The sequence below is a fragment of the Neomonachus schauinslandi genome, chromosome 11 (genome assembly GCF_002201575.2).
Source record: "Neomonachus schauinslandi chromosome 11, ASM220157v2, whole genome shotgun sequence".
In the NCBI taxonomy this organism is placed as follows: Eukaryota; Metazoa; Chordata; class Mammalia; order Carnivora; family Phocidae; genus Neomonachus; species Neomonachus schauinslandi.
In genome coordinates, this window is record NC_058413.1 from 11,608,189 (window position 1) to 11,634,328 (window position 26,140).

Below are 26,140 nucleotides of genomic sequence, written 5' to 3' on the forward strand. Positions count from 1 at the left end.
TGAAAGTGAGGATGGAGATAAAGAGGATGGGGGGGGAGAACAAGTCCTCAAAAGCTTGTCTTTTTTCAGTTGCTTGTTTGCCTCAGTTAACTTGGAAATGGCATTTTGTAGAGAGGTGATTTTAGAGTCCTGAACACACTTGGAAGCCTCAAGATACCAGCTGAAATAGGCATCCCATTCCGTTTGTGTTTTTTAAAGCTGTGGTCTTCTAAGAAAAGCAAATTTGGGGAGATCAAAAGTGCCCCCTAATGGCCATTGGAGTTCTAAATTAATTTTGGTTAAGTTGGTCCAATTAATTTAAAATACTCTTGAGGAAGGACCATAGTTTTTTTTTTTTTTTTTTCTCACTGGCTGTGATCAGGTCTTTATTCAAAATTATGGACCATAGTTTTTAAACATAAAACCACACTGGGCCCCAGAAGGAGGACCTTCCTGAGAGAATTTAGCAGATTCAGATGCCGTTACTCAAAACCAGAGATTCGGTAAACAGAAGAGTAGTCACCAGAAGGGGCAGTGCCTTCCCAACAACATAAAACCAGATTCCAAATACAGTTGTGGAGCTCAGCTAGAAGGAGGGAACCCTGATCTGAGAGGAGACTTGGAACCCAAAGGGAAAAGATGACTCAGGGAAGCAGAGAGTGCAAGGGGCTCAAGTGGGTGCCTCACACGCTTCTAGAGGCCATTACTTACTTAGGGGTTTATCTCCTTCAGGTTCCTTTGTGGTCACCATGTAATACTGACCTTAAAAACCAAAAGGGCCAGTTATTTTACCAGCAAAATGAGTTTATTTGGGGACGGTTGAGGAACTGCTATTCAGAACAAGCCAACTATGGCAAAAAACAGGCAAGTGGGGGAGAATAGGGGAGAGGCGCTTGCTTTTATACTGGAGAGAAGGAAGCTGGGCGGGGCTGTTTTTGCTGAGTTCTCATTAGCGGGGCTGTTGCTGGGCCAGGAGAAATTCTTCCCTCCTCCTGCTGGGGCAGAACAGCCTTCTCCCTGCTGGGGAATGCCGGGTAGGCCTCTTACAGCCAGTGGTAGTGTGAGAGCGCCCCCTTCAGGGCTTCCCGACTCCATTTTTAAATGAGGTTTCCTTTATTTTCACACAATAATACCTCAGTAGAGTTGAAAATTCCAAATTGATAAAATGAGTATATTTTTATTTCCTTGTTTCTTCCAAGGCTGTGTTGCAAAGGCAACATGTACCCCCCCTGGCTAATATTTTGATTTCTTTTGTACCATGGAACCCATATTTTGACATTATTACTGCATGTTGAGCAGAATCTTTGAAAGTCCTCTGTAGCTTAGCAGAAACATAAAAATTAATTAGAAACCTTGAATAAATACAGTTTATTTCATGGACAGACTTTTTAAGGGTGTTGAGAAGGTGTGAACTACCTGTCTATTCCGTGTCAGAAGGCATGAGTCTTCTCTTCAATCTCCTCATGGCTGACTTCATCTCTTGGTTCCTCAGAGTGTAGATCAAGGGGTTCAGCAGAGGAGAGATGACAGTAAAGGCGACAGAAATGGCTTTATCGGTGGGGAGGGCAGTGAAGGGCCGGGCATAGACATAGATGCAGGGCACAAAGTGCAGGGTCACCACAGTGATGTGGGAGGTGCAGGTGGAGATGGCTTTCCTCCTTCCCTCCCCTGCCTGAGACCTTACTACTAATAATATGACCATATATGACACCAGGAGGAAGAAAAACCACAGTGTGGTGAGCAGTCCATTATTGGAAATCATCAGCAGCTCAAGCATAAAAATGTCTGTACAGGTGAGCCTGAGGACCTGGGGGACATCACAGTAGAAAGTGTCAAGAACATTGGGTCCACAGAAGGGGAGTGGGAACAACAGGGAAATCTGTACGATGGAGTGGGTAAAGCCCCCCACCCAGGAAGCCACTATTAATCCAATGCAACGGCCTCTACTCATAATGGTCACATAGTGCAGGGGCTTGGAAATGGCCACATATCGATCCAGTGCCATCACTGACAAAGAAAATACGTCCACCCCTCCAAGAAGGTGGAAGAAAAACATCTGGGTGAAGCAGCCATTGAAGGAGATGGTCTTTCTCCGTGACAGAAGGTCCACCAGAACCTTGGGAGCTGTGATGGAGGAAAAGCAGATGTCGGCAACCGATAAATTACGGAGCAGGAAGTACATAGGGGTATGAAGGCGAGGCTCATAGGTCACAGTGACCATGATGAGGAGGTTTCCCAGGAGAGTTGTCAAGTACACAAGAAGCAGGAAAAAAAATAAGACCAAGCTCAGTCCTTGACTCTGGGTTAGGCCAAGGAAAGTAAATTCTTTCACCCTGGTGTAATTTTTCAGCTCCATTGAGTCATTTTGTTTTTCTCTTTTGTTTCAAGCTACTTCACATGAACGTACTTGGCTATTGATTTCATTTTCCTCCTAAGCACTAACACTGCAATTCAGAATCTTGCCCATATGGCTATAGTGTTTGCAATTTGTTGGGCTGTCCAAATTTTAAGATTGAAATCAGTTTTGTGATCAAATAAAATTACCACATGCAAAGTCATTCAATAATTCTCTTCCTATAAAACTCATTTTGGAAAGAATAAGCATGTTTCCAGCCATTGTAGACTTATAGTCTACAAGCGTAATGTTCATATTAGCAAATATTCCATTGACTTCAAGAGGGTCTTATCTTGCTAGAAAATAACGTTGTTCTGTTTCTTATTGCAATGTTGCTGTGGCATGAGTCAGTTTCCTTGCTCTTGACTGCTTTATGTCAAATTTCTTAAATCTTCAGCCTATTATTCCATGTAGGTAACTTGTTACTGTGATTATTACTTTATACTAATCAGATTATTTGCTTGATAATCATTTTAAAATATTCAAAAATTGCTATTGGAGAACAGATTGAGACAGCGTATAAATCTAAATCTCAAAGAATCACATTAAATTTTTTTATTGTGGTAAAAACAATTAAACATGAGAGCTACCCTCTTAACAAATTTTTAGGTGCACAGTGTTTTATAGCAGTTTTCTAGAACTTCTTCATCTTCTATAACTGATGTGGTCCTTGCCTGAGTGTGGGGGAAAGAATAAGGATAATGACCTGATTTTGAGAAGTGAACTATTCTGTATCCATCATACTCTTCTGCCTCTTTTTTGGATCAGAGCTAAGAGAAAGAGAGATCACACAGCAAGGAGAGACGTTAGTATCATTAGAATAATGCTTTTTTTTTCATACACTGTTATGGGTAATTCTTACTTATTTTTATAAATTTTTATTTGTTCCACTTTGTACTTAGCAAGTGAATATTTATTGCAATCTTCATAGGTATAAGAATAAGTTGGACCACATTGTCCAAGTGTTTACACTCTAACAAAAGTGGGTGATTTGTGTAAGTTGATGAACAAAATGCATGATAAAATGTGAAATGTGTCATGAGAAAAGTGAAGGTAGATTTAGGTGGGAGAAGAGATATGGTATAGATATTGTGATTTCCAGGAGCAACAAAAGCTACTACTTTGTGAGTGCTTACTATGTGTGAAGAGTTATAAAATGTTGATCATACAGTATTTCTTTCTCTGTCTGACTTATTTCACTTAGCTTAATGCCCTTTAATGTGCACCACTATCCTTTAGTAAATATTAATGTTATTCTTGTTTTTCATATGGAATGTACTATGAGTCTACGTTTGGCTGAAGGGAAGGAAGAGATGGAAACAGGATGGAAGAAATAGAGGTTTCTTTTTTCCCCCTTCAATCTCATTTGGAGGGTCTTATTTCATATAACAAGAATGTTTGATAAAGTCTGTCCGAAGACAGGGATTTGGCAAAACGGGGCTCTGGAAACCCCATTTACATCGACCTTAGTCTGAGGTGGCTTCACTGACAAGCAACTCAAAGGATCACAACAAATATATGATGTCTTCCCTCACACTGAACGGACCTCATTTCTGGAATCCCTTTTAACACAGCATCCCTCTTCCTGATAGTTAACACCCACCTTTGTTGTTTCTGTCGCTGGGAAGATCATTTTGGCTCTGAAGTGCTTGATACACCTGGAAAATATCAAAGTCAGACTATTTATATATAATCAAAATGACAACATGTCAGTTTCACTATTCATAATGTTAACCTTAGCTAGAAGTTTAATGTCTTGACCGAATTCCTTTGATCCTGAAATTCCAACTAAAAATTGTACACTCTTAGGTACAGTGCAGAATATTACACTTGGAGACATTAATTCTTGAAAATTTTGTTTCTGAAGGAAAGCCTTTTGGAAGACTAAATCTTAGTACCTTTGCTCTCCTTTCAAGAGAAAATGGGCAGATTCAAAGCATCACATCTTCAAGAACTTCTACTGTATCCCTGTCTTATGTACAAATCCCTCAACCTCAGGCCTAATGTAAGAATTGCAAAGGGAATATTATTGGGCAAGGATGTGGAAGTCAGATGCTTGATTCTGCTGGTGGTGATGAAGGTTCAATGGGAGTTATTAAAAAGTTACCAAGATATGCACATGTGTACACACACACAGATGGACACATTTTGATTAGTGTCCAAATTATTTAGAAGCAGTAGTGGAAATCTATCCCCTTATCCACAGCTCAATCGGAACACTGTTAAAACGTGCCAAATGCTGTGCCCAAGAGACTACAAGGGTCCAATTTTCATGGCTTGCAAGTCTCAGAGGACATTATATATAGGTTTCAATTAGATTGCCAGAAAACTACAAGAGAACTGGACCTAAAATCCTTTGCTGCCAGTTCAATTTCTAATTATACACAGGATGATTATAGTCTCATGATGTTACTGTAAGTCCCCACATGTGGGGAAACATGACTTAGATGGTGTTTGGGGAATGCACATTTTTCCTGTTTTCCTATACTCTGCACGTGTGGTATCTTTCAATTTGGATATGGCTAGATGAGTATGTTAGTAAAGCTAACAACTACAGTAGTTACTTAGGATTAACTCAATTTATTGAATGGCTTGACTTTGTATCTTCTGTTTCTACAAGGATGATGGGTTTGGATTTACCTGCTTTTCCATTTTGTTTTTGTTTTGTTATATTAAACTGATCTACAAAGATGAAAACTGTATGAGACAGGTTGTATATTTGAGATAGGTAATTCCCCCCCCCCCCACTGCTTTATTGAGATATAATAACATCAGTTAAGGCTGATCCAGCCTTAAACATATACAATGATATTGTGTATGTTTAAGGTATATGATGTATTGACTTGTTACATTTATATATTGCAAAATGATTATTATTGTGGTGTTAGCTAACAGCTCCATTACCTTACATAATTACTAATTCTTTTTTTGTGGTGAGATCACTTAAAATCTACTGTCTTAGCAAATTTCAAGTATATAGTATTGTTAACTATAATCACCATGCTGTACATTAGGTTCCCAAAGGTTTTTCATCCTATATGGTAGTTTGTATCCTTTAACTAACATCTCCCCATTTCTCCCACCCCTCAGTACCTGGAAACCACCACTTTACTCTATTTCCATGAGTTCAGATTCCACATATAAATGAGATCATACAGTATTTCTTTCTCTGTCTGACTTATTTCACTTAGCTTAATGCCCTCAAGACCCATCCATGTTATCACAAATGGCAAGATTCCCTTCTTTTCTATGGCTGAAAATATTCCAGCGTGTGTGTGTGTGTATTTGTTCGTGTATACACATATTTATCCATTTATCCAATGGACACTTAGATTGTTTTCCTGTGTTGGATATTGTAAACAATGCTGCAATAAACATGGGAGTGCTGATACTTCTTTGAGATCTTGATTTTATTTCCTTTGGATATGTACCCAGAGATGGGATTGCTGGATCGTATGGTAGTTCTATTTTTAATTTTTTGAGGAATCTCTATACCGTTTTCAATAGTGGCTGATCCAGTTTATATTTCCACTGACAGTGCGTAAGGGTTTCCTTTTCTTCACATCCTTGCCAACACTTATCTCTTGTCTTTTTGATGATAGCCATCCTGACAGGTGTTGAGTGATGTCTCATTGTGGTTTTAATTAGCACTTCTCTGATGTTTAGTGATGTTGAGCACTTTTCATGTACTTGTTGGCCATCTGTATGTCTTGTTTGGAACAGTGTCTTCAGTTCCTCTGCCATTTTTAAATTAGACTGGTTTTTTTTGCTGTTGAGTTGTATGAATTCTTTATATATTTTACATATTAGCCCTATATGATTTGCAAATACTTTTTTCCCATTCTATATGTTGTTTTCTTCATTTGTTAATTGTTTCTTTTGCTATGCAGAAGTTTTATAATGACATCAGTTAAGGCTGATCCAGTCCCATTTATTCATTTTTGAATATAGTAGTCCCATTTATTCATTTTTGCTTTTGTTGCTTGTGCTTTTGGTGTCCTATCCAAAATAATCATTGCTAAGACCAATGTCAAGGAGTTTACTCGCGTTTTTCTTCTAGGAATTTTATGGTTTCAGGTCTTATACTTAAATCTTTCATCCATTTCAGGGCCCCTGGGAGGCTCAGTTGTTAAGTGTCTGCCTTCGGCTCAGATCATGGTCCCAGGGTCCTGGGATCGAGCCCCGTGTCTGGCTCCCTGCTCGGTGGGAAGCCTGCTTCTCCCTCTTCCACTCTGCCTGCTTGTGTTCCCTCTCTTGCTGTGTCTCTCTTTGTCAAATAAATAAGTAAAATCTTAAAAAAAAAAATCTTTCATCCATTTCAAGGTAATTTTTGTGAGTGATGTAAGATAGGGATTTAATTTCATTATTATGCATGTGGTTATACAGTTTCCCTAACACCATGTATTAAAGAGACTATTGTTTTCTCGTTGTATATTCTTGCCTCCTTTGTTGTAAATTAATTGATTATATATGTGTGGTTTTATTTCTGAGCTCTCAGTTTTGTTCTATTGGTCTATATGTTTGTTTTTATGCCAGTACTGTGCTATTTTGATTACTATAGCTTTGTAGTATAGTTTGAAATCATAATCGTGATGCCTCCAGCTTTGTTCTACTTTCTCATGATTGCATTGGCTACTAGGAGTCTTTTGTGGTGCCACATAAATTTTAGGATTTTTTTTTCTATTTCAGTGGAAAGTGCCTTTGGAATTTTGATAGGGATTACATTGAATCTGTAGATCTCTTTGGGTACTATGGACATTTTACAATATTATTCTAATCCATGAGCATGGAGTATCTTTCCATTTATTTGTATCTTCTTCAATTTCTTTCATTTATGTCTCATGGTTTTTAGTGAATAGATCTTTTACCTCCTTGGTTAAATTTATTCTTAGGGGGGCGCCTGGGTGGCTCAGATGGTTAAGCGTCTGCCTTCGGCTCAGGTCATGATCCCAGGGTCCTGGATCGAGTCCCGCATCGGGCTCCCTGCTAAGTGGGGAGCCTGCTTCTCCCTCTGCCTCTGCCTCTCTCTCTCTCTCTCTGACTCTCATGAATAAATAAATAAAACATTTTAAAAAAATTTATTCTTAGGTATTTTGTTCTTTTGATGAAATTGTAAATGGAATTGTTTTCTTAATTTCTCTTTCTGATAGTTATCCTCTTTGCTGGTAGGTGGATTTTTTTTTTTTCCAGTTTACCTTTCCACAGATGGAGCAATATTTAATTCTCTGGTTTCCTCCTTTATTTCTATTTTTGGTCCTGAGCCTTTCCCTTCCTTTTCTGTGAGTTCTGTTTGCACTTAAGTAAATTAAGTAAACTAAAGTAAATGTTTGCAAGAAGCACTTTAATGTGTGTATGCATGTTTAAATCAGGACTTTATTTCATGATATATAGTCTTTCATATTGCCTGAAATAGCTTTATTACATTTTCTCCATGGATATAGTTGTATACGGGAGACTAGTGGTGTACGTAATTTGATTTTGTATGTAACAACCTAGTTTAATTCTTTTGTTATTTTCAGTGATCTTTCGGTGAATTTTCTTTATATTATTTTAGATATAGATAGCCTCTCAATATCTGAGAATAATTTTTTCCTCTAATTTTCCAAAGTTTATATTCTTTCTCATTTTTCTTGTTTTTAAATTGTAAGTAAATTCAAGTTTAATGACTTTGTGGTGAGAGTGGGTATCATTGTTTAGTTATGTATGGTAATGGAAATTGTTTTAATGTTTAATCATTAGGTATACTGTTTGCTCTCTGGTTCTAATAGATATTTTTTTTATCAAGATAATACAATTTTTCAGGGGCTCCTGGGTGGCTCAGTCAGTTAAGTGGCTGCCTTCGGCTCGGGTCATGATCCCAGGGTCCTGGGGTCGAGCCCCGCATCAGGCTCCCCGCTTCTCCATCTCCCTCTGTCTGCCGCTCTGCCTGCTTGTGCTCTCTCTCTCTCTCTCTGTCAAATAAATAAATAAAATCTTAAAAAAAAAAGATAATACAACTTTTCTTCAGTTCTTGGCTTTATAGGTGTTTTGTTCTTCAAGTAAGAACAAATTGTGTTGTATTGAATATTTTCTGCATCACTGAAATAATCACATTGTTTCTCTTTTTAATCCATTATTGCTGTGAATTGCATTAATAGTTCTCTTTGAAAAAATTTTTTTTTAAAGATTTTATTTATTTGACAGAGACACAGCAAGGGAGGGAACACAAGCAGGGGGAGTGGGAGAGGGAGAAGCAGGCTTCCCACGGACAGGGAGCCCATTGTGGGGCTCAATCCCAGGACCCTGGGATCATGACCTGAGCCAAAGGCAGACGCTTAACGACCTGAGCCACCCAGGCGCCCCAAAAGTTCTCTTTGAATTTTGGGAATAAACCCTACTTGATGATAATTTGTCATTGTTTTAATTCATTGGTATGTAATTTGCTAAAGAGTAATAAGAACTTAACATTTTTGTTCAAAGATGTGATTGGTGTGTACACATATATTAGATACACGATAGTACTAGATATATTAGGTGCTATTATCTAGTTTATAGATAGGGTTATGCCATTTTTATAGAATGAGTTAAGAAGCTTTCTACAATTAGTTAAAATATTGGATTTACTAGCTTTTTGAATATTTATTGAAAATCACTGACAAAGCAGTTTGGGCCTGGTGCCTTTTCAAAGGGTCTATTTTTGACACCTTTTCAATTCATCTATAATTATTGATCTATTAAGATTTTTTCCCCCTTTCCTTTAGTCAATTTTGGTAACCTATATTTTCCATGGAAATTATATTCTCTCTTCCATCCTGTAAAAATTTAATACTATGTTTCAGTGCACTGAGTCTTTACTTCTTTCTCTTAGTAGGGTGCAAGTTCATAGATTACATTTGTTTGTATACTCGAGAGAATTGTCACTCTTGGATGTGCCTGGATATTTGGGGAACAAAAGGAGGGTTCTGTATGTTTTCTGTATGAAAAAAAGATAATATGAGGAACTATAGCAATAGTATCTTTGGTCCCCTGAAGTGAGGACAAATAGCAGTTTCAAACTTTCTTTTAACACCAAGAAACTGATAAACTGTGTATGAATAATGTAATTTGTGTAATAGATGATCAAAATTTAGTCATAAAAAATATGTTTTGTACTAGTGAGTTGATGACAGTCTTATGTGTTCCTAAAGCACAGGGTTGACCAAATTAAACATGTTTGCTTTTTATCTCTCTTTGGGAAAGTGTTTGTGTGTTTGTGAGAGAGAGAGAGTGTGTGTGCACACATCAGGGACTGATTACTTATATCTATATATATTTTTAAGATTTATTTATTATTTTTAAATTTAATTTAATTTTATCATGTTATGTTAGTCACCACACAGTACATCATTAGTTTTTGATGTAGTGTTATTTATTTATTTGAGAGAGAGAGCGAGAGTGAGTACACAGAGGGAGAGGGAGAAGCTGATGCGGGGCTGGATCCCAGGACCCCGGGATCATGACCTGAGCCTAAGGCAGATGCTTAACTGACTGAGCCGCCAGGGTGCCCCCTACTTATATCTTTAAATATTGAATTTCTTTTTTTTTTTTTTAAAGATTTTATTTATTTATTTGAGAGAGAGAGAGAATGAGAGACAGATAGCAAGAGAGGGAAGAGGGTCAGAGGGAGAAGCAGACTCCCCGCCGAGCAAGGAGCCCGATGTGGGACTTGATCCGGGACTCCAGGATCATGACCTGAGCCGAAGGCAGTCGCTTAACCAACTGAGCCACCCAGGCGCCCTAAATATTGAATTTCTTAAGTTCTAAGGTGAACCTTTCTTTTTAATATTTCTTTCTTTCACATTTTTAGAATCAGTAATAGAATTTTATTGCATCTAGGTATTACTTCAATGAAAGACTGTGTTCACAATACTTTGCTGCACTTAATAAAGGAACACATATAATAGATATTTCTGTAAGTGCCAGAACTACTGCGTTATTTCATTTAAAGAATGTGATATACACACTGTAGTTCAAGGGACACACTATGTAATGTCATAAGTATAAAAGGTGTTTTGAAGAGCGATAGAATTACATTGCATCTGGATAGTGTTTTTTCAAGGAAAAGATGTATTCAACTCATGGGCAGAATTTAAACCATTCTGTAGTATCACTAGTAAAAAAGATGTTTCTAAGACCACCACTTGTATATATAAATAAGACCATGTTATTGCATTTAAAGACTGTGCTCATTACACGGTACTGCGTTTAAAACAACCTGTACTTGTTTGTTTTGTTTCTTAAATTCCACATGTGCGAGAAATCATGTAGTATTTGTCTTTCTCTGACTGACATTTCACTTAGCATAATACCCCCTAGCTCCATCCATGTTGTTGCAGATGGTTTTTCACACTTTATTTATTTATTCAAATTTTTTATTATTTTTTAAAGATTTTATTTACTTATTTGAGAGAGACGGGGAGAGAGAGAGCATGAGCAGAGAGAGGGAGAAGCAGACTCCCTGGCTGAGCAGGGAGCCGGACGCGGGGCTGGGTCCCAGGACCCCAAGATCATGACCCGAGCCAAAGGCAGATGACTAACCAACTGAGCCACCCAGGCACCCTGGTTTTTCACATTTTAATGTCCATGAAATTAAGATGTGTCTTTCCATCAATGAGTACATGTAACACGGTACTGCTTCATTTTTACAACATAGTTGTTATTAAAGTGGCATTTTCCAGCGGATGACCTTTTCAATCAAATATGGTATAGTCACCATGCAAAAATACTCGAAACTCCATCTCCGTGTCTCTTTTCATAAAGTATAGAAGCAGTCTGCTTGGTGTCAAATGGTCTCACTATTAATCAGTTACATGGGGGCATTTCAGAGGGTGTTAAATTAGATCTTTACTCCAGATTCAAATGTTTTATTCCATCCTATGCAGAGTCCATGAAGAGGTGACAGGTTGGGACTGGCTTCTCTAGCCTAGTGCACTTGTACTTGAGATTTGGGCATGGGTGTGGTGCCCATTCCTGGGCTCTTGGGAGAAGCATGTGACCACCCTCCGTTGGTTTTTTCACCTCCTACTTCCAGCCCTTTTTCCTTGTATCCATCTTTCTATTCCTTTTCCTTTTCAGCTCTTACAGCCTCATAATTTCCAATTGAAGTATTACCCTTGTATTGGTTTCCTTTTGCTGCTGTAACAAAATCGCCACACATTTAGTGGCTTAAAACAACACCAATTTGTTGTCTTACAAATTCTTAGGTCAGAAATCTGATGAGTATTAACTGGCTAAAATCAAGGTGTTGGCAGGGTGAATTCCTTTCTGGAGGTTCTAAGGCAGAATCAATCCTCTTGCTTTTTCTAGCCTCTAGAGGCTAGCTACATTCCTTGGTTTATGGATCTTCCCACTGTTTCAGCTAGCCATGTTAAGTCAAGTACCCCTCACATTGCATGACTCTGACCTCTTCTTCTGTCTACCTCTTCCACTGTTAAGGACACTTGTGATTACATTGGGCCCTCCCAGGTAATCAGGCTTGTCTCCCTATTTAAAGGTCAGCTCATTAGCAACCTTAATTCCATCTGCGCCCTTAGTTTCCTTTGCCATATAACATAGCACACTCACAGACTCTGGGGATTGGGATTTGAACATTTTGGTGGGGGAGACAGAGATTATTCTGCCTATTACAATCCCCTCTTATTCAGTTTTCTCATTTCATTCTGAAGTCTCCAAACTCTGAATGCTGGAAGGTTTTTAGAAGATCATTTGGTAGTAAAATCTCATCTACCTGAATTAATTTTGTGGCAAAATTTGATCTGAGTTAGTGTGAGGCCATGCATGGTTTTATTGATTATACTTAGTGGGACTATTTATACATTTTCTTTCCTTTTATTTTTAAGATTGTATTTATTTATTTATTTTATTTATTTATTTTTAAAGATTTTATTTATTTATTTGACAGGGAGAGACAGCCAGAGAGAGAACACAAGCAGGGTAAGTGGGAGAGAGAGAAGCAGGCTTCCCGCCGAGCAGGGAGCCCGATGCGGGGCTCGATGCGGGGCTCAATCCCAGGACCCTGGGATCATGACCCGAGCCGAAGGCAGACGCTTAACGACTGAGCCACCCAGGCGCCCCTATTTTATTTATTTTTAAAGAGAGAGAACATGAGCGAGGGGAGGAGCAGAGGGGGTGGGCGTGGAGGGGGAAAGAATCTCAAGCAGACTCTTCCCTGAGTGTGGAGCCTAACGCAGAGCTCAGTCTCACAACCCTGAGATCATGACCTGGAAGCCAAGAGTCTGACGCGTAAGCAACTGAGCCACCCAGGCACCCCTACTTATACATTTTCTTACAGAAATATTAAAGTGTGGATATGAGGTGCTCCCCACGGGAGAAATGATGTAATATACAATACATGCACTATGCTATCTTTTTAAAATCTAAGGAACTCCAAATTCCAAAGCCTATTTGGTCCTAATAAATTAAGATAAAGGAATGTGGTCCTGTAGTATTATTATTATTATTATTATAATTAACCTGTAGTTACATTTCCATGAACCTCTTTCCTTACTCAGTTTTACTAGGTCCCATGCTCCAGAGAAGGAGAGAGGAGAGAAGAGGAAATACATCCCATGCTTCTGTATACAATTACCAGGCATCCTGAGGGGCTGTCTGGACATACTCAGAGCACAGGTTTATTGGAACTCTAAATGAATTTGTACATTCATTTTCCTTGAGTGTTGCAAAACATTCATTTGCCCTGGGATGTTTATCTTCAATTGTGTACATGGTTCTCAACAAACGTTTTTGGATCTAACACTTGATTTGGTGATTTTATAAAGACATATATCGATGCTAAGACTTTGAGTATAAGATTATAGTACACTCTAATTTAGCCATTTCAATTTCCTTTGGCTTCCACGAGGAAGTATCTATTTAGAAAATAAAGTCAGTTTTATTTATTTATTTATTTTTGTTTTTAAAAAATACTTTATTTATTTATTTGACAGAGAGAGACACAGCGAGAGAGGGAACACAAGCCAGGGGGAGTGGGAGAGGGAGAAGCAGGCTTCCCGCGGAGCAGGGAGCCCCATGCGGGGCTCGATCCCAGGACCCTGGGATCATGACCTGAGCCGAAGACAGACGCTTAACGACTGAGCCACCAGGTGCTCCAAAGTCAGTTCTAAATACTAAAAGACAAGATTAAGTAGAATTTGGCATCTTCTGACATTCATTTCATTCCATTCCACAGATTCAACCAACATTTACAGCTTTTTACAGGTCAGGCACTATTCTAGACACTGGGAATATAAAGAAAACCAGATCTAGTGACATGGAGTTTTATGGGGTATTTTAATACACTGTGGTAAGGGAAATGATAAAGGAGTGCACATAGGAAAAATAAAAGTATTTATTGGGTTGGATACAGCTTTTCTTTTTTCAGCTATTATGCCTTAGGCAGTGCTCTGAACAGTAGGACAGGCTGTTCTGGATTCTTGCCATTGTTGTGTTTACATTGTTGTGTATTTTGTAGGTGAATTGATTAAAAAGGCCCAAAGTTGCTGACAAAGCAGAGGTGATGGAGAAGAATGTTTACAAGCAGTCTTTGATACACAGTATATGCTTAATAAATAGTCATAGGGTAACTATTGCTGGACTGGGACCTAGCAGCTGGAGCCCTGCTATGTTGAGATAGATGTCCCTGTTGCCTACTGCATGTGTGGACATCGCAGTGCTATCCTTCACCCTGTTGCTGGGACACCCAAGACCTCCTATTATATTTCACATTTATAACCTGCTTGTTGTCAATTTCTCTGCAAGTACTGTGTTTTCCTGTTTAACTTCCTGTCAGTGTTCTTTCTCAATACCAGTGTTTCAGGTCACTGATCCTTTGTGTCTGTGCCATCCTGCTATAGTTAATTGTCTATGCATGGTTGAGCCCCAATATGTGACAGCGAATATTTTTAAGAACATTTTTCCATTATGTTTGTATCTTGATCGACAGTCTATAATGAGGTTATCCCCTTCCAGAAAACATAAGTCTTCTCTTCAGTCTCCTCATGGATGACTTCATCTCCTGGTTCCTCAGGGTGTAGATCATGGGGTTCAGGACAGGGATGATGACCGTTAAGGTGATGGAGACAGCTCTGTCCATGGGGAGGGCAGTGAAGGGCCGGGCGTAGATATAGATGGAGGGCACAAAGTGCAGAGTCACCACAGTGATGTGGGCTGTGCAGGTGGAGATGGCTTTCCTCCCGCCCTCCCCTGTGTGAGTCCTCAGCATCATCAAGATGACTGTGTAGGACACAAGAAGAAGGACAAACCACAGGGTAGTGAGCAGACCATTGTTGGAAATCATTAAGATCTCAAGAGCAAATGTGTCAGTGCAGGCAAGTTTGAGGACCTGTGGGACATCGCAGTAGAAAGTGTCAAGAACATTGGGTCCACAGAAGGGGAGGGGCAGCATCAGGAAAATCTGCACGATGGAGTGAACAAAGCCCCCCACCCAGGAGGCCACAATGAGGGCAGTGCATCGCCCCCTACTCATGATGGTCACATAGTGCAGGGGCTTGGAGATGGCCATATAGCGATCAAAGGCCATGACAGAGAGAGAAAAAACGTCTGCCCCACCGAGAAGGTGGAAGAAGAACATCTGAGTGATGCAACCATTGAAGGAGATGGTCTTTGTCCTTGACAGAAGGTCCACGAGGACCTTGGGAGCAGTGATGGAGGAGAAGCAGATGTCCAAGACTGAGAGATTGCGGAGCAGGAAGTACATGGGGGTGTGAAGGCGGGACTCATAGGTCACAGTGACCATGATGGCAACATTTGCTAACACAGTTGTTACATAAACTACAGATAAAAAGAAAAATAAGAGCAAGCTCAACTCTTGAGACTGGGTAAGTCCACAAAAAATAAATTCAGACACCCTGGTATGATTTTTCAGGGCCATTGGATGGTATTTCTTCCTCCATGTACAGCTTTGAAAGAAACAATAATATTGCTGAGGCATTGAAATCAAGCAAAGATTTATCTCTTACGTGGAAATTGAACATGCATAAATATAGTTTTAATCATATGTCTTATTCTTTATGAACCTGCTGTGTTACCTGGGGAAGTCACTCAGTTTTAACTTGCTTCAGCTCCCTCCTTAGCCCAAAATGTGGTTTGAGCTAGATCATTCATTTCCCTACTGTACTTACTGGGGCCTCTGGCATCTGTTAAAATCCAACCCTAGACAGACAGGACCGAAGGGGCTGTTTCTGAGTTGGACTGATGGAGAAAAAATTCTTGTCGTTTCATCCCAATCCTAGTTGTTAGAACAGAGTTAAACTTGGACGTTGTAATTGAATGTCATACACATTTAAAGTCTTGCAATGGTGCTTTAAGTATCAATGTAGCATGTGAAAGGCATTGTACAGACAGGTAAAGTTTTTTGAGTATTGTAATGTGATAACAGCACCTCTTCATCTTTAACTTGAAATTAAAACTATCAGATTTTATTTTTGGATAACTTAAGGAAGGTGAATTTAGGGGACTAGAAGACTCTAAATGGGCTTCTACAGATCCAGTGACATAAATGTAACCAGTTTGTTGGGATTTTATAGCTAAAATTATATTTGTGTATATAGCTTTAATCTGTAAATTGTAATAAATATATTTGCAATTATTAAATGTTACATGATATTTTGGTTCAAAAAAAAAAAAAATCCACCCCAGAGGTTGTTGAGGAAGAGAACTAAGGAAGGCTTCATGGAAGGAGCTGTGGGTTCCCTACACCTCCATGAATGGGAGCACCTCTGATTTTATTCTCATTCCACTTTCTTCCTATGCCTTAAAAGCGATTGGAATAAAACAACCCTCATAGGCCTTTCAGTGACACCATGAATGGGATTGATTTGAACAGCATGTTATAGTTTTAAAAGCACTGCCCACCTAATTACAATCAATTTTTCTAATATCCCTCTGAGGTTAGAGGGGAAGGTATTAGCATTCCCATGTCAATTAATACCAAAACTGAAAGAGTGAACTCAATAAGCATTAAGCCAATTTTCCAAGGTCATATGGAAAATCAGTGGCACAGGAAAAGTAACACAAGTCTCTTCTGTCTCTTAGTTCTAGGATCTTTCTACTCTTCCATGCTGCCTGCCAGCTTCAGAATATATAAATCCAAGAATAATTTGTATAAGAGACTCTTTACAGAATTTTCCTAGTCCTTTCAAGAGTGGGTTTCATCAGCCCCTTCATTTCCTCTCTCCATGACCAAGGAATTTTAGACCACTGCCCTTCTATATCTTTTATTTATTTATTTTTTTTTTAAAGATTTTTTTTTAATTTATTTATTTGAGAGAGAGAATGAGAGAGAGAGAGCACATGAGAGGGGGGAGGGTCAGAGGGAGCTTCTATATCTTTTAGAAATGACAAGTTGTTTTTTTTTTTTTTCAACTTTAAAAAATTTCATTTCATCAATACCCAGAGGTCGGGGTTTAACACAAAGATGACAAGGATGGTACCAGAGATGGTTCTGTTCACAAAGAAGACAGCAAAGTCTAGGCATGCATACGTAGAGAGAGGGCATGAAGTACAAGCCTACCGCAGAGATATAGGCAATGCAGGTACACCCTTCCTATAAAACCTGAGGAGTTTCTGATGAGCTTAGGATTTGCATTTCCTAACAGCATACAGATCAACACCCAATGGAACAATGGTAGCTCCCTGTCCCTGGAGGCCCATAGGTTCTCTTACTATAGAGTCCTGTTTGGGAAGGAAGTGGCAGATCCAACTTAGAGAATTTTCAATTCATTCTAGTTTGCCTGTGGGAGTCAGGAGTGAGCAATATTTTATTGCTTGAGGGTCAATTTTGAAAAAAAAAAAAAAAGTCCCAGGGAAGTTTAATTGACATGCAGAAGGACATAGAGAAAGCTAGTGGTGAAGTTTAGCTTTCAGCACAATACATATTCCACTCATGCCATTTTAGTAATTTCTGAGATTTATGATGGTGGCAGTGGTGACAAAGTTAACTCAGAGGAAAAAGCCATCTTCAGCCTAAGCATCTGTCTGAACCATCTGGCACCACCATCTAGGTGGTCCCCAGAATGTGCCCACTTGGGAAGCATCACTCTTGGTCTGTGTAGAAACAAGCTTTGAGAGCCTTGAGAAATTATGTGGATAAATAACCTCCAAACACACATTGCATCTCCTTTGCTCTGAAGAATATGACCACTTGCCTTGTTTCCTCTGTTTATTCTGTCTTGGTGAGCACAGTGGCCCCCACAGCAGGTACTGATAGGTAGCATGTTTTATCCAAAAGACTTCTACTGAGCCACTCACATTGCAAGGAACCGGGACACTGTAAAAACTCTCCTGAGGATTCTACTTTCTTCACCTCTCCCAGTGTGTCCCCTTCTCTTCCTCCTCAGTTAACCCCTTATCATTTCTCCTTAGATCATTGCAAGTTTCCTAACTGGTTTCCTTTCCTTCAGTGTAGCTTTCTCTAATTCATCCTGTCTGTTTTTCCCAGAAATGTAATTACAAGTCACAAATGGGACCATATATTCATTTCTCTGAAAATCTTTAATGTCTACAGAATATTGTCTATTGTCTACAGAATAAAGATTAAACTCCTGTTGGTATTGTCTGGTACCCTGTTTCCTTTGATCCTCTGTTTCAGGTATTTAAATGTTATGCAAATTCTGGCCCACACCTTTAGATCTGTGTTCCTGTGGCTTGCTCTACCCACCATGCCCTCCCCACTTCCAGAATCTCCTATTTATCTGCCTTCACAGACACTGATCTTTCAACACTCAGGGTCAGAGTCTCCTATTCTGTGAAAACTTTTCTGACACCCCTTTGGGACTCCTCATTCTCTGCACTGACTTCTCTTCTGGTAGTTGTAACAGATCGTTCCATCTAAGTTCTTACGTGTCTGTCTCTCCTTAGTTCAGTATAATTTCCCTATTACGCCTCAAGTTCATCCTACCTGCTCAGTGTTTCATTCATCCTAACATCACCAAAGCTTTACCTAGTTTGGGCAAGTGTTAGGTGCTCAAAAAATGTTTGTTTGTTTTTTTAATTAATGAATAAACCTACCTGGTAAGTGTTCATCATGACATAGGCATTGGCGTTGGAATGAGGGTGAGTGAGAAGGATCTTGACAAACACAGGCTAAGCAACTCTTTTGTTAATGTCCTTGATTTGACCTCAGGGGTACCAGATAGAGATGCATTTTCTGATCCAGGCTATAAAATAGCTTTGTGACCTTGAAAAAGTCATTCATCTCTCTGCCTCAGATCCTCAGTTGTAAAATAGTGTGATATGGTGTGGAGCAATGTTAAGGGCTTTGGAGTAGGGCATACCTGGACTAGAATTCTGCCTCTTCCTTCTTTTTTACCTGGAGCAAGTCCTCTATTTTCCTTTAGTTTCCTCCTCTGTAAACTAGGAAGCATAGTACTTAACTTCATTGGGTAGCATAAAGAGCAACTACGATTATGTCTGTAAAGTTCCCAGCACATAGTAGGCATTCAATTAACTTGATTTCTTTCCCTTTCCCCTGAAAACAGGATCTTCCCTGGTTGTCATGAAGAGTTATTTAAGAAGACGTTGGCAGAATGTAAAATATTATTCAGTAGAACAGCTTCTCTTTGAACCAATTTGCTTGTTTCTATTTCAATGAACTTATGTGGGTTAACCAAATGGGTCAGAGGTTTCAGTGCTAGGTCATCGGGTTTGGGAATAAAGCTGGCTCTGGATCAAAGGCAAAAGATACTCAGTGAATCATGGGCAATGTGTGGATATGGGGCTGCCTTTGAAACCTCTACAGCTTTTCTTTTTTTTTTAAAGATGTTATTTATTTATTTGACACAGAGAGAGAGCAAGCGAGCGCCAAGCACAAGCAGGGGGAGCAGCAGAGGGAGAGGGAGAAGCAGGCTCCCCACCAAGCAGGGAGCACAATGCAAGACTTGATCCCAGGACCCTGGGATCATGACCTGAGCCAAAGGCAGACGCTAAACTGACTAAGCGACCCAGGTACCCCAAAACCTCTACAGTTTTTAAGGGAATTTAGGGCATTTTAGAATCATGTATTTTTAAGGAAACACGCATCTTGTGGAAGAATGCTCTGTGATCCCCATGGACAGACCCTAAGCTGGAATAAAATCTCCTTAAATGCAATTCAGTTGTTCTACCAAATACCAGCTGCTTTCTCTTTAAGCATGCTGACCCCATGTCTGTGGCCCCTTCTTAGAAAGACATTCCTCCTTTCCCAATATTTAACATCCACTTCATTTTCTCTCACTAAAGAGAGAGCTATTTTTGCAGTATCTAATGCACTGGGTACATTTTTCATGCTTATCCTATTCATGCATAATCCACAGTGTCTCACACTGACAGGTCCATGTCCTTACCTAAACCTTCGGTGTCCAAACAGGAATTCGCACCATCTGAGACTGGGTGGGTGGGTGTCAGCGTATTTGATGCTGGGGAACCATCATGTTAGAAGGCCAAGTCCGTCTCAAGATTAGATAACACTAGATTTCAAGGTCTTCTCTTCCACCTTCACATTGGAAAGGGCAGACTCAGGGAGTTGTGTCATCATGACTCTTCTGCTTTCCCCTGTCACATGCACTAATCCCTCAGGCCCAAGCCTAAATACAAGAATTAGCAAAGGGAATTTTACTGGATATGAGTGTGGAAAGAGAGAATGGACCTTCTTTGATCATGTTGGAGTTCCAGTGGGGGTTATTAAACAGTTTCCAAGTCATTACTGCATGCAAGTCCACACATATGCACATGCATACATACACACAGATGCCCACGTTTCTGTTTTCTAAATTCTTGTAAAATGCCGAAGGTATAAATCTATCAGCTCTGTGACTCTCTGAGTTTTAGGGAAACATACTAATATAAACATCTAATGTCATATGATCATTCATTCTCAATGTGAGCAACATGCCCAAGGGGACAAAAATTGGTTCTTGGGGGCCAAAAAATTCTTAGATATTACAGTGCTGTGTGGCTCTTCAAAGAGTTTCAGTACATAAAAAGATACACTGTATATCTTTGGTATTAAATTTTCTTAGGGTGGGGCGCCTGGGTGGCTCAGTCAGTTAAGCGTCTGCCTTCAGCTCGGGTCATGATCCCAGGGTCCTGGGATTGAGCCCCGCATCGGGCTCCCTGCTTAGCAGGGAGCCTGCTTCTCCTTCTCCCTCTGCCTGCAACTCCCCCTGCTTACTCTCTCTCTGTCAAATAAATAAATAAATAAAATCTTAAAAAAATTTTTTTCTGGTGGGAGAGCAATTAGGAAAAATATCTAATAAAGTTCCTTGGAGGGGGCAATAATTTTTAAAAATTTGAGAAGCACTGACATATGATTAAGTCTTGGCCTAGGCTCTTCCATAAGTGGCCTGAAGTGACCTCTGAAAATGGTTCACTATTCACTTGACCCAGAAAACCCTACAAAATCATGCAAATCTTCATGTTCACTCTAAGAACACACATAAAACTACCCAGGCCATCAAGGTGTATGCATATCTGAAAAACCACCAAGTATCTGAAGGATGTCACTTTGCAGAAGCAATGTGTGCCATTCTGTTGCTATAATGGTAGAGTTGGTCGGTGCTCTCAGGCCAAATAGTGGGGCTGGATACAGGGTCGGTAGCCCAAAAGGAGTACTGAATTTTTACTGCACATGCTTAAAAATGCAGAGAGTCATGCTGACCCTAAGGGTTTAGATGTAGGTTCTCTGGTCACTGAGCACATCCAGGTGAACAAAGCTCCCAAGATGCGGCATGGAATTTACAGGGCTCATGGTCAGGTTAACCCACACATGAGCTCTCCCTGCCGCTCTGAGATGCTCCTTACTGAAAGAGAGAAGGTTGTTCCTAAACTAGAAGAGGAGGTTGCACAGAAGAAAAAAATATCCCAGAAGAAACTAAAGAAAAAAACCTTATGGCCTGGGAGTAAATTCTGTATAAAATAAAAACAAAGGTAAAAAAAAAAAAAAAGTCTTGGCCTAATGTCTCCGTCTTGTAGGATTCAGAGAAGATCACATTTATGTGTCACTTACTAGGACCTTTTAATGCATCATAACAATTTGCAAAAAATTGTTCTGTATGTTACAATATCCTGATTTACTGTATGTTGCTTTTTTACTAATTGATTTCTGAATGACGATTGTAGGCTTGGAGGGTGGAATTTGACATGAGCATAGGGAGTGAAGAAGCATTTATTGTCTTTCTACATATTAAATTCTGTGGAATTCTTCTTTGGAGAGATGTGGATTACAACACAGACCCAGTGGCTATTCCTAAATGACCCTGCATATGATATGTTTCTTCCCTCTCCTGGTACACAAAACGGGTATTGAGTGTGTGAAAAGGTATTTCTTAGGTATTTTTGTTGTTGTTCTAAGTGACTTCTCTTGAACTGTCAGGCATTCAAAGACAAAAACTATAGATTTGCTCCAGCTATAAAAGCTCTGAGAGTGAAATGGGGAGAGAAGAGGGGGAAGAAGAAAGTTCAGGTTAACATAAAATAAATTACCATGGTGGAATTTGTGCAGATATATCCCCAAACCATACAAGCACTTTTGAGGTTAATTTCTGTGGGCAAATTAGTAGAATGGACCTGAGAAGAGGAAATTCTTGGTCCATGTGTAGATTTGTCCATGTATATATCCGACTGAACACGTTTAAAACATTTCTTCTCTTTTCACTAGTTGGTGAAATATATTGAAGATTCTGTATTCAGAATATTAAATCAAGAAGTGATTTTAATAATTAACTGGAAATACAGAGTCACTAGAGAGAGCACCTATGAAATAAACACATCCATAATCTCCACATGTGCATATTTGGGATTAGAGGGATAGACAATAGGGAACGTGGATTGCATGCCTGATTAACACCACCATTGGTGCTAATCTTCAGAACCACCATCCTCTCAACATTTATCATTCTTCATTCTCATGAACACCTTGTGAGCAGACAATGTCATTTCCATATTGCAGGGGGTCAAAGTAAGGTAAAATATGTTGGCAGAGAATCACAGATTACACCAAAATAGCTTTAGGTAATTGATTTCCATCTTCTACCCACTGCTTCTCCCAAGTTCACAAGCCCAATAGCTCATGTTCAATCTCTTCTCTTCCTTTTGTTGTTAGATTCCTGCTAAGAGAGTTGAGTGGCTATGAGGATATATAGAAATGACTGGTGAGCTAGCTAGCCATCTGTTGCCTCAGGATAGTAGTTCGAGGAACCCAGATCATAGATTTCCAGTCTCTATGTGAGTGCTCACCCCAGCTTACTGCTCTCAGAAGGCCCAAGCCTTCTCTGCAGTCTTTTCATGGCTGACCTCATCTCCTGGTTCCTCAGGGTGTAGATCATGGGGTTCAGCATGGGGGTAATGACCGTGTTATTGATGGACACAGCTGTGTCCATGGGCAGCGTAGTGAAGGGTCTGCAGTAGATATAGATGCAAGGCACGAAGTGCAGAGTCACCACAAGGATATGGGAGGTGCAGGTGGACAGGGCCTTTTTCTGCCCCTCCCCAGAGTGAGATCTCAGCATGGCCAGAATGACGGTGTAAGACCCCAGGAGCAGGAGGAACCACAGCAGGGTCACCAGCCCGTTGTTAGAGATCATGAGAAGCTCCAGGGCAAAGGTGTCAGTGCAGGCCAGCTTAACCACTTGGGGCACATCACAGTAGAAGGCATCCAGGATGTTGGGGCCACAGAAGGGGAGTGGGAGCATCAGAATTATCTGGACAATTGAGTGCAAACCACCGCCCACCCAGGAAGCCACCACCAAACCCACCCACACCTCTCTCCTCATAATGGTCACATAATGCAGGGGCTTGGCGATTGCAAGATATCTGTCATAGGCCATCACAGAGAGGAAGAAAATGTCTGCCCCACCAGCGAAGTGGAAGAAGAAGATCTGTGCCATGCAGCCATTGTAGGAGATGGTTTTCTTCTCTGATAACAGGTCCACCAGGAACTTGGGAACAGTGACAGATGAAAAAACAATGTCCAGGACCGATTTGTTCCGCAGCAAAAAGTACATGGGAGTGTGAAGGTGGGACTCACAGGTGATGGTCACCACAATGAGGGCATTGCCTAGCACAGTTGCTACATACACAGCAAGGAAGACCACAAACAAGAACAATTCTAGCTCTTGGAAGTGAGTGAGTTCCAGGAAGACAAATTCCTTCACATTGGTGTGGTTGCTCTGGCCCATGGTGCAGACCATCCTCCTCCAGGTCTACCTTGGGAGAAGGTACGTTAGGGTTAGGAGTAGAGTGCCATGAGGGGACAGCATCACTTATTGTATATTCTTATAAGGCTCTATTGAGCATCCAGATCATCATGACTACTCAGAAAAACTGGGCTAGGGTCTCCCCTTTTGTGGCCAGGAAATTCTTTATCCTGATGATTCTTCTCTCCTATTGGAAATACCCTGAGTGGACAGCAAGAGCCATCATACTCCGATGCCTTTCCTCTGATAAGAGGGAGATGGCAAGACTATGGTCATTTGACTAATGGCTTGCCTTATGTGCTGCAAGAGTAGCTTCCTCACATGTATGCAGGGCTTTATACTTTACCAAAGGCTTTCACCGGCAGCATCTCATCTTGATTTTCATTCTCATGATGTCTCTGTGGGGTCTAGAGAGTGGTTATGATCATCTCCATGTTATATTGGAGAAGCTGAAGCTTAAGGAGCAGTTAATGTCTTGCCCACATTTGCATAACTGCAAAGTTAGTCAGTGGCAAATCGAGGATTCAAATCCAAATAGTTTTTTGGACTTGACAAAGACCAAATGTTAATTGGGCTCCTCTGAGCCCTCTTTTCAACTAGGCCTAGATCTTGGCTTTCTGTGTCTTTACGTGCTGAGAATCCTGCTAAATCAGTTTAGCAAGAAGCCCCTACCTTGACGTCTGATCAATGTGTCTTCCCTGGCCCTTGATATCTAACTCCTTGTATCTAAGTCCTTGGCTTATCTTTAAAGAGTCCTGTTAAGCCAATTTAGCCTGAATTCCTTGGTCTTCATATGTCCTTGTCATAATTTTCCATCCACTGACCCCCTCACTCTGCTCATTGGCTATAAATCCCCACCTATCCTTATTGTATTTGGAGTTAAGCTTAATCTCTTTCCTTTATTGCAATCATCTTGACCCCTGTTGCAAGAGTCTTGAATAAAATTTGTCTTGCCATTTTAAACAAGTGTCCAGTGAATAGTTTTTGTTTAACAGACTCCAGAGGCTTTCTCCCTGTACCATTCTGCCAGATGAGAGAGTCTGGAACTTAACTTTGGTTTATCAGAATTATACTGGGTAGATAAGGCTTAAGTGGTTAATTAAATAGCCTGACTACTTAATCCTTACCTCCTCCTTTAAAGGAAAAGAAGAATCAGGCCCTGATAAGTAATCCTCCGGGCCCTCAGAGACACTTGGACCTCACTGGGCCCACAGGGCTCTTGATAGAGGGTAGAGCTGCAGTCTTTGATCAGAGCACATGCAGGTATTATGGACAAACTATTAAAGCCTCAGAGGTGACTTAATCCAAAACTCCTCACTTTAGGGGTGAACAGAGAAGATTGTTTATTCTTCAAGAACCAGTCTGATTTGGTGAAAGACAGAGAATTTTTTTTTTTAATATTCAAGTACTTTTCTGTTTCTTTTTTGTTTGTCATGAAAACACTTAAGATCTACCCTTTTAACAAATTTCAAGTATACAATAAAGTATTTTTAACTGTAGTCACCATGCTGTACATTAGATCTCCAGAACTTACTCATCTTGCGTAACTCAAATGTTGTGCTCCTTGACCAACACCTCCCATCTCCTGCTCCCTCCAGCCCCTGGTCACCACCATTCTACTCTGTGCTGCTATGAGTAGAGCATGTTATGCAAATGAAATAAGCCAGACACAGAGAAACAAGTTCTTTCTGATCTCACTTATATGTGGATTCTAAAATAGTCAGACTAATAGAAAGAGATTTTTAACCAGGTTTGATGATTCAGACCTCAGGGATTTTCTACTATTGCTATATTATACAATGTTTGTTTTTTTCAAAATCAGATATTTGGCCATCAGAGGACAAAACTCTTTTCAATAAGAATATCAGTATGTCCAAGGACAGATAAGTTTTAAAAATTCAAATAGTTGAGATGACTAAAATCCAGTTCAACAATAGAAGATAGATAGTCTTGGTAGCTGCAGGAATGACATTATATTTGAAGAGAACAGGCTAAGAAAGAAGAGAGTAAACCAGATGAAAGAAGAAGCGAGCACTTTCCCTGAAATAAAAGCATAACAAAGCATCCTGCAAACAACCTATTTTTTGATGTTTCTTTTTCCAGTTCTGTTATACTTGAGAGCTTTTTATGATTTAACTTGAGGGTTTGGGACATATAAAAAGCCTCTGGGAGCACCTGGGTGGCTCAGGTCATGATCTCAGTTAGGGTCATGGGATGGAGCCCTGCACTGGGCTCTGTGCTCAGAAGGGAATCTGCTTAGGATTCTCTCTCCCTCTCCCTCAGCCCCCACTCCCCAAATAAATAAATACATCTTTTAAAAAAGCCTCTGAAATAAACTTCTCTGTCGATTTTCCTAGATCCCTTATATTCTTTTCACTGGAGCCTTTTAATTCCTGTTGAAAATTGAATTTTTTCTTAAAAGTTTTTTTTTTTTAAATATGATCTGATAGGAATCCTATGTATGCCAGCATCCAGGAATAACATTTTAAACAAGTGTCCTTTTTTAAACAAGTGCCTAAAACTGGCACTCTGGAGTTTTTTAGTGCCGCCTAACAAATAG

General features: G+C 39.9%; 3 protein-coding genes across 3 annotated transcripts; all 3 read right to left on the bottom strand.

The window, feature by feature from the left end:
- Positions 1-1,399: 1,399 nt before the first annotated feature.
- LOC110575853 (olfactory receptor 4D10) lies at positions 1,400-2,335 on the bottom strand. Its single transcript, XM_021684876.1, has one exon. The coding sequence runs from the start codon at positions 2,333-2,335 to the stop codon at positions 1,400-1,402; it is 936 nt and encodes a 311-aa protein (XP_021540551.1).
- A 12,010-nt stretch (positions 2,336-14,345) lies between these two features.
- On the bottom strand, positions 14,346-15,281 carry LOC110576154 (olfactory receptor 4D9-like). The gene has a single exon (XM_021685229.1). It carries the CDS (start codon positions 15,279-15,281, stop codon positions 14,346-14,348), a length of 936 nt encoding a protein of 311 aa, XP_021540904.1.
- A 7,336-nt stretch (positions 15,282-22,617) lies between these two features.
- On the bottom strand, positions 22,618-23,562 carry LOC110575851 (olfactory receptor 4D6). Its single transcript, XM_021684875.1, has one exon. It carries the CDS (start codon positions 23,560-23,562, stop codon positions 22,618-22,620), a length of 945 nt encoding a protein of 314 aa, XP_021540550.1.
- Positions 23,563-26,140: the final 2,578 nt, after the last annotated feature.

Bases quoted from the DNA above. Each gene is read 5' to 3' on its own strand.
- LOC110575851 (XM_021684875.1), bottom strand. From the start codon at position 23,562: ATGGGCCAGAGCAACCACACCAATGTGAAGGAATTTGTCTTCCTGGAA.
- LOC110576154 (XM_021685229.1), bottom strand. From the start codon at position 15,281: ATGGCCCTGAAAAATCATACCAGGGTGTCTGAATTTATTTTTTGTGGA.
- LOC110575853 (XM_021684876.1), bottom strand. From the start codon at position 2,335: ATGGAGCTGAAAAATTACACCAGGGTGAAAGAATTTACTTTCCTTGGC.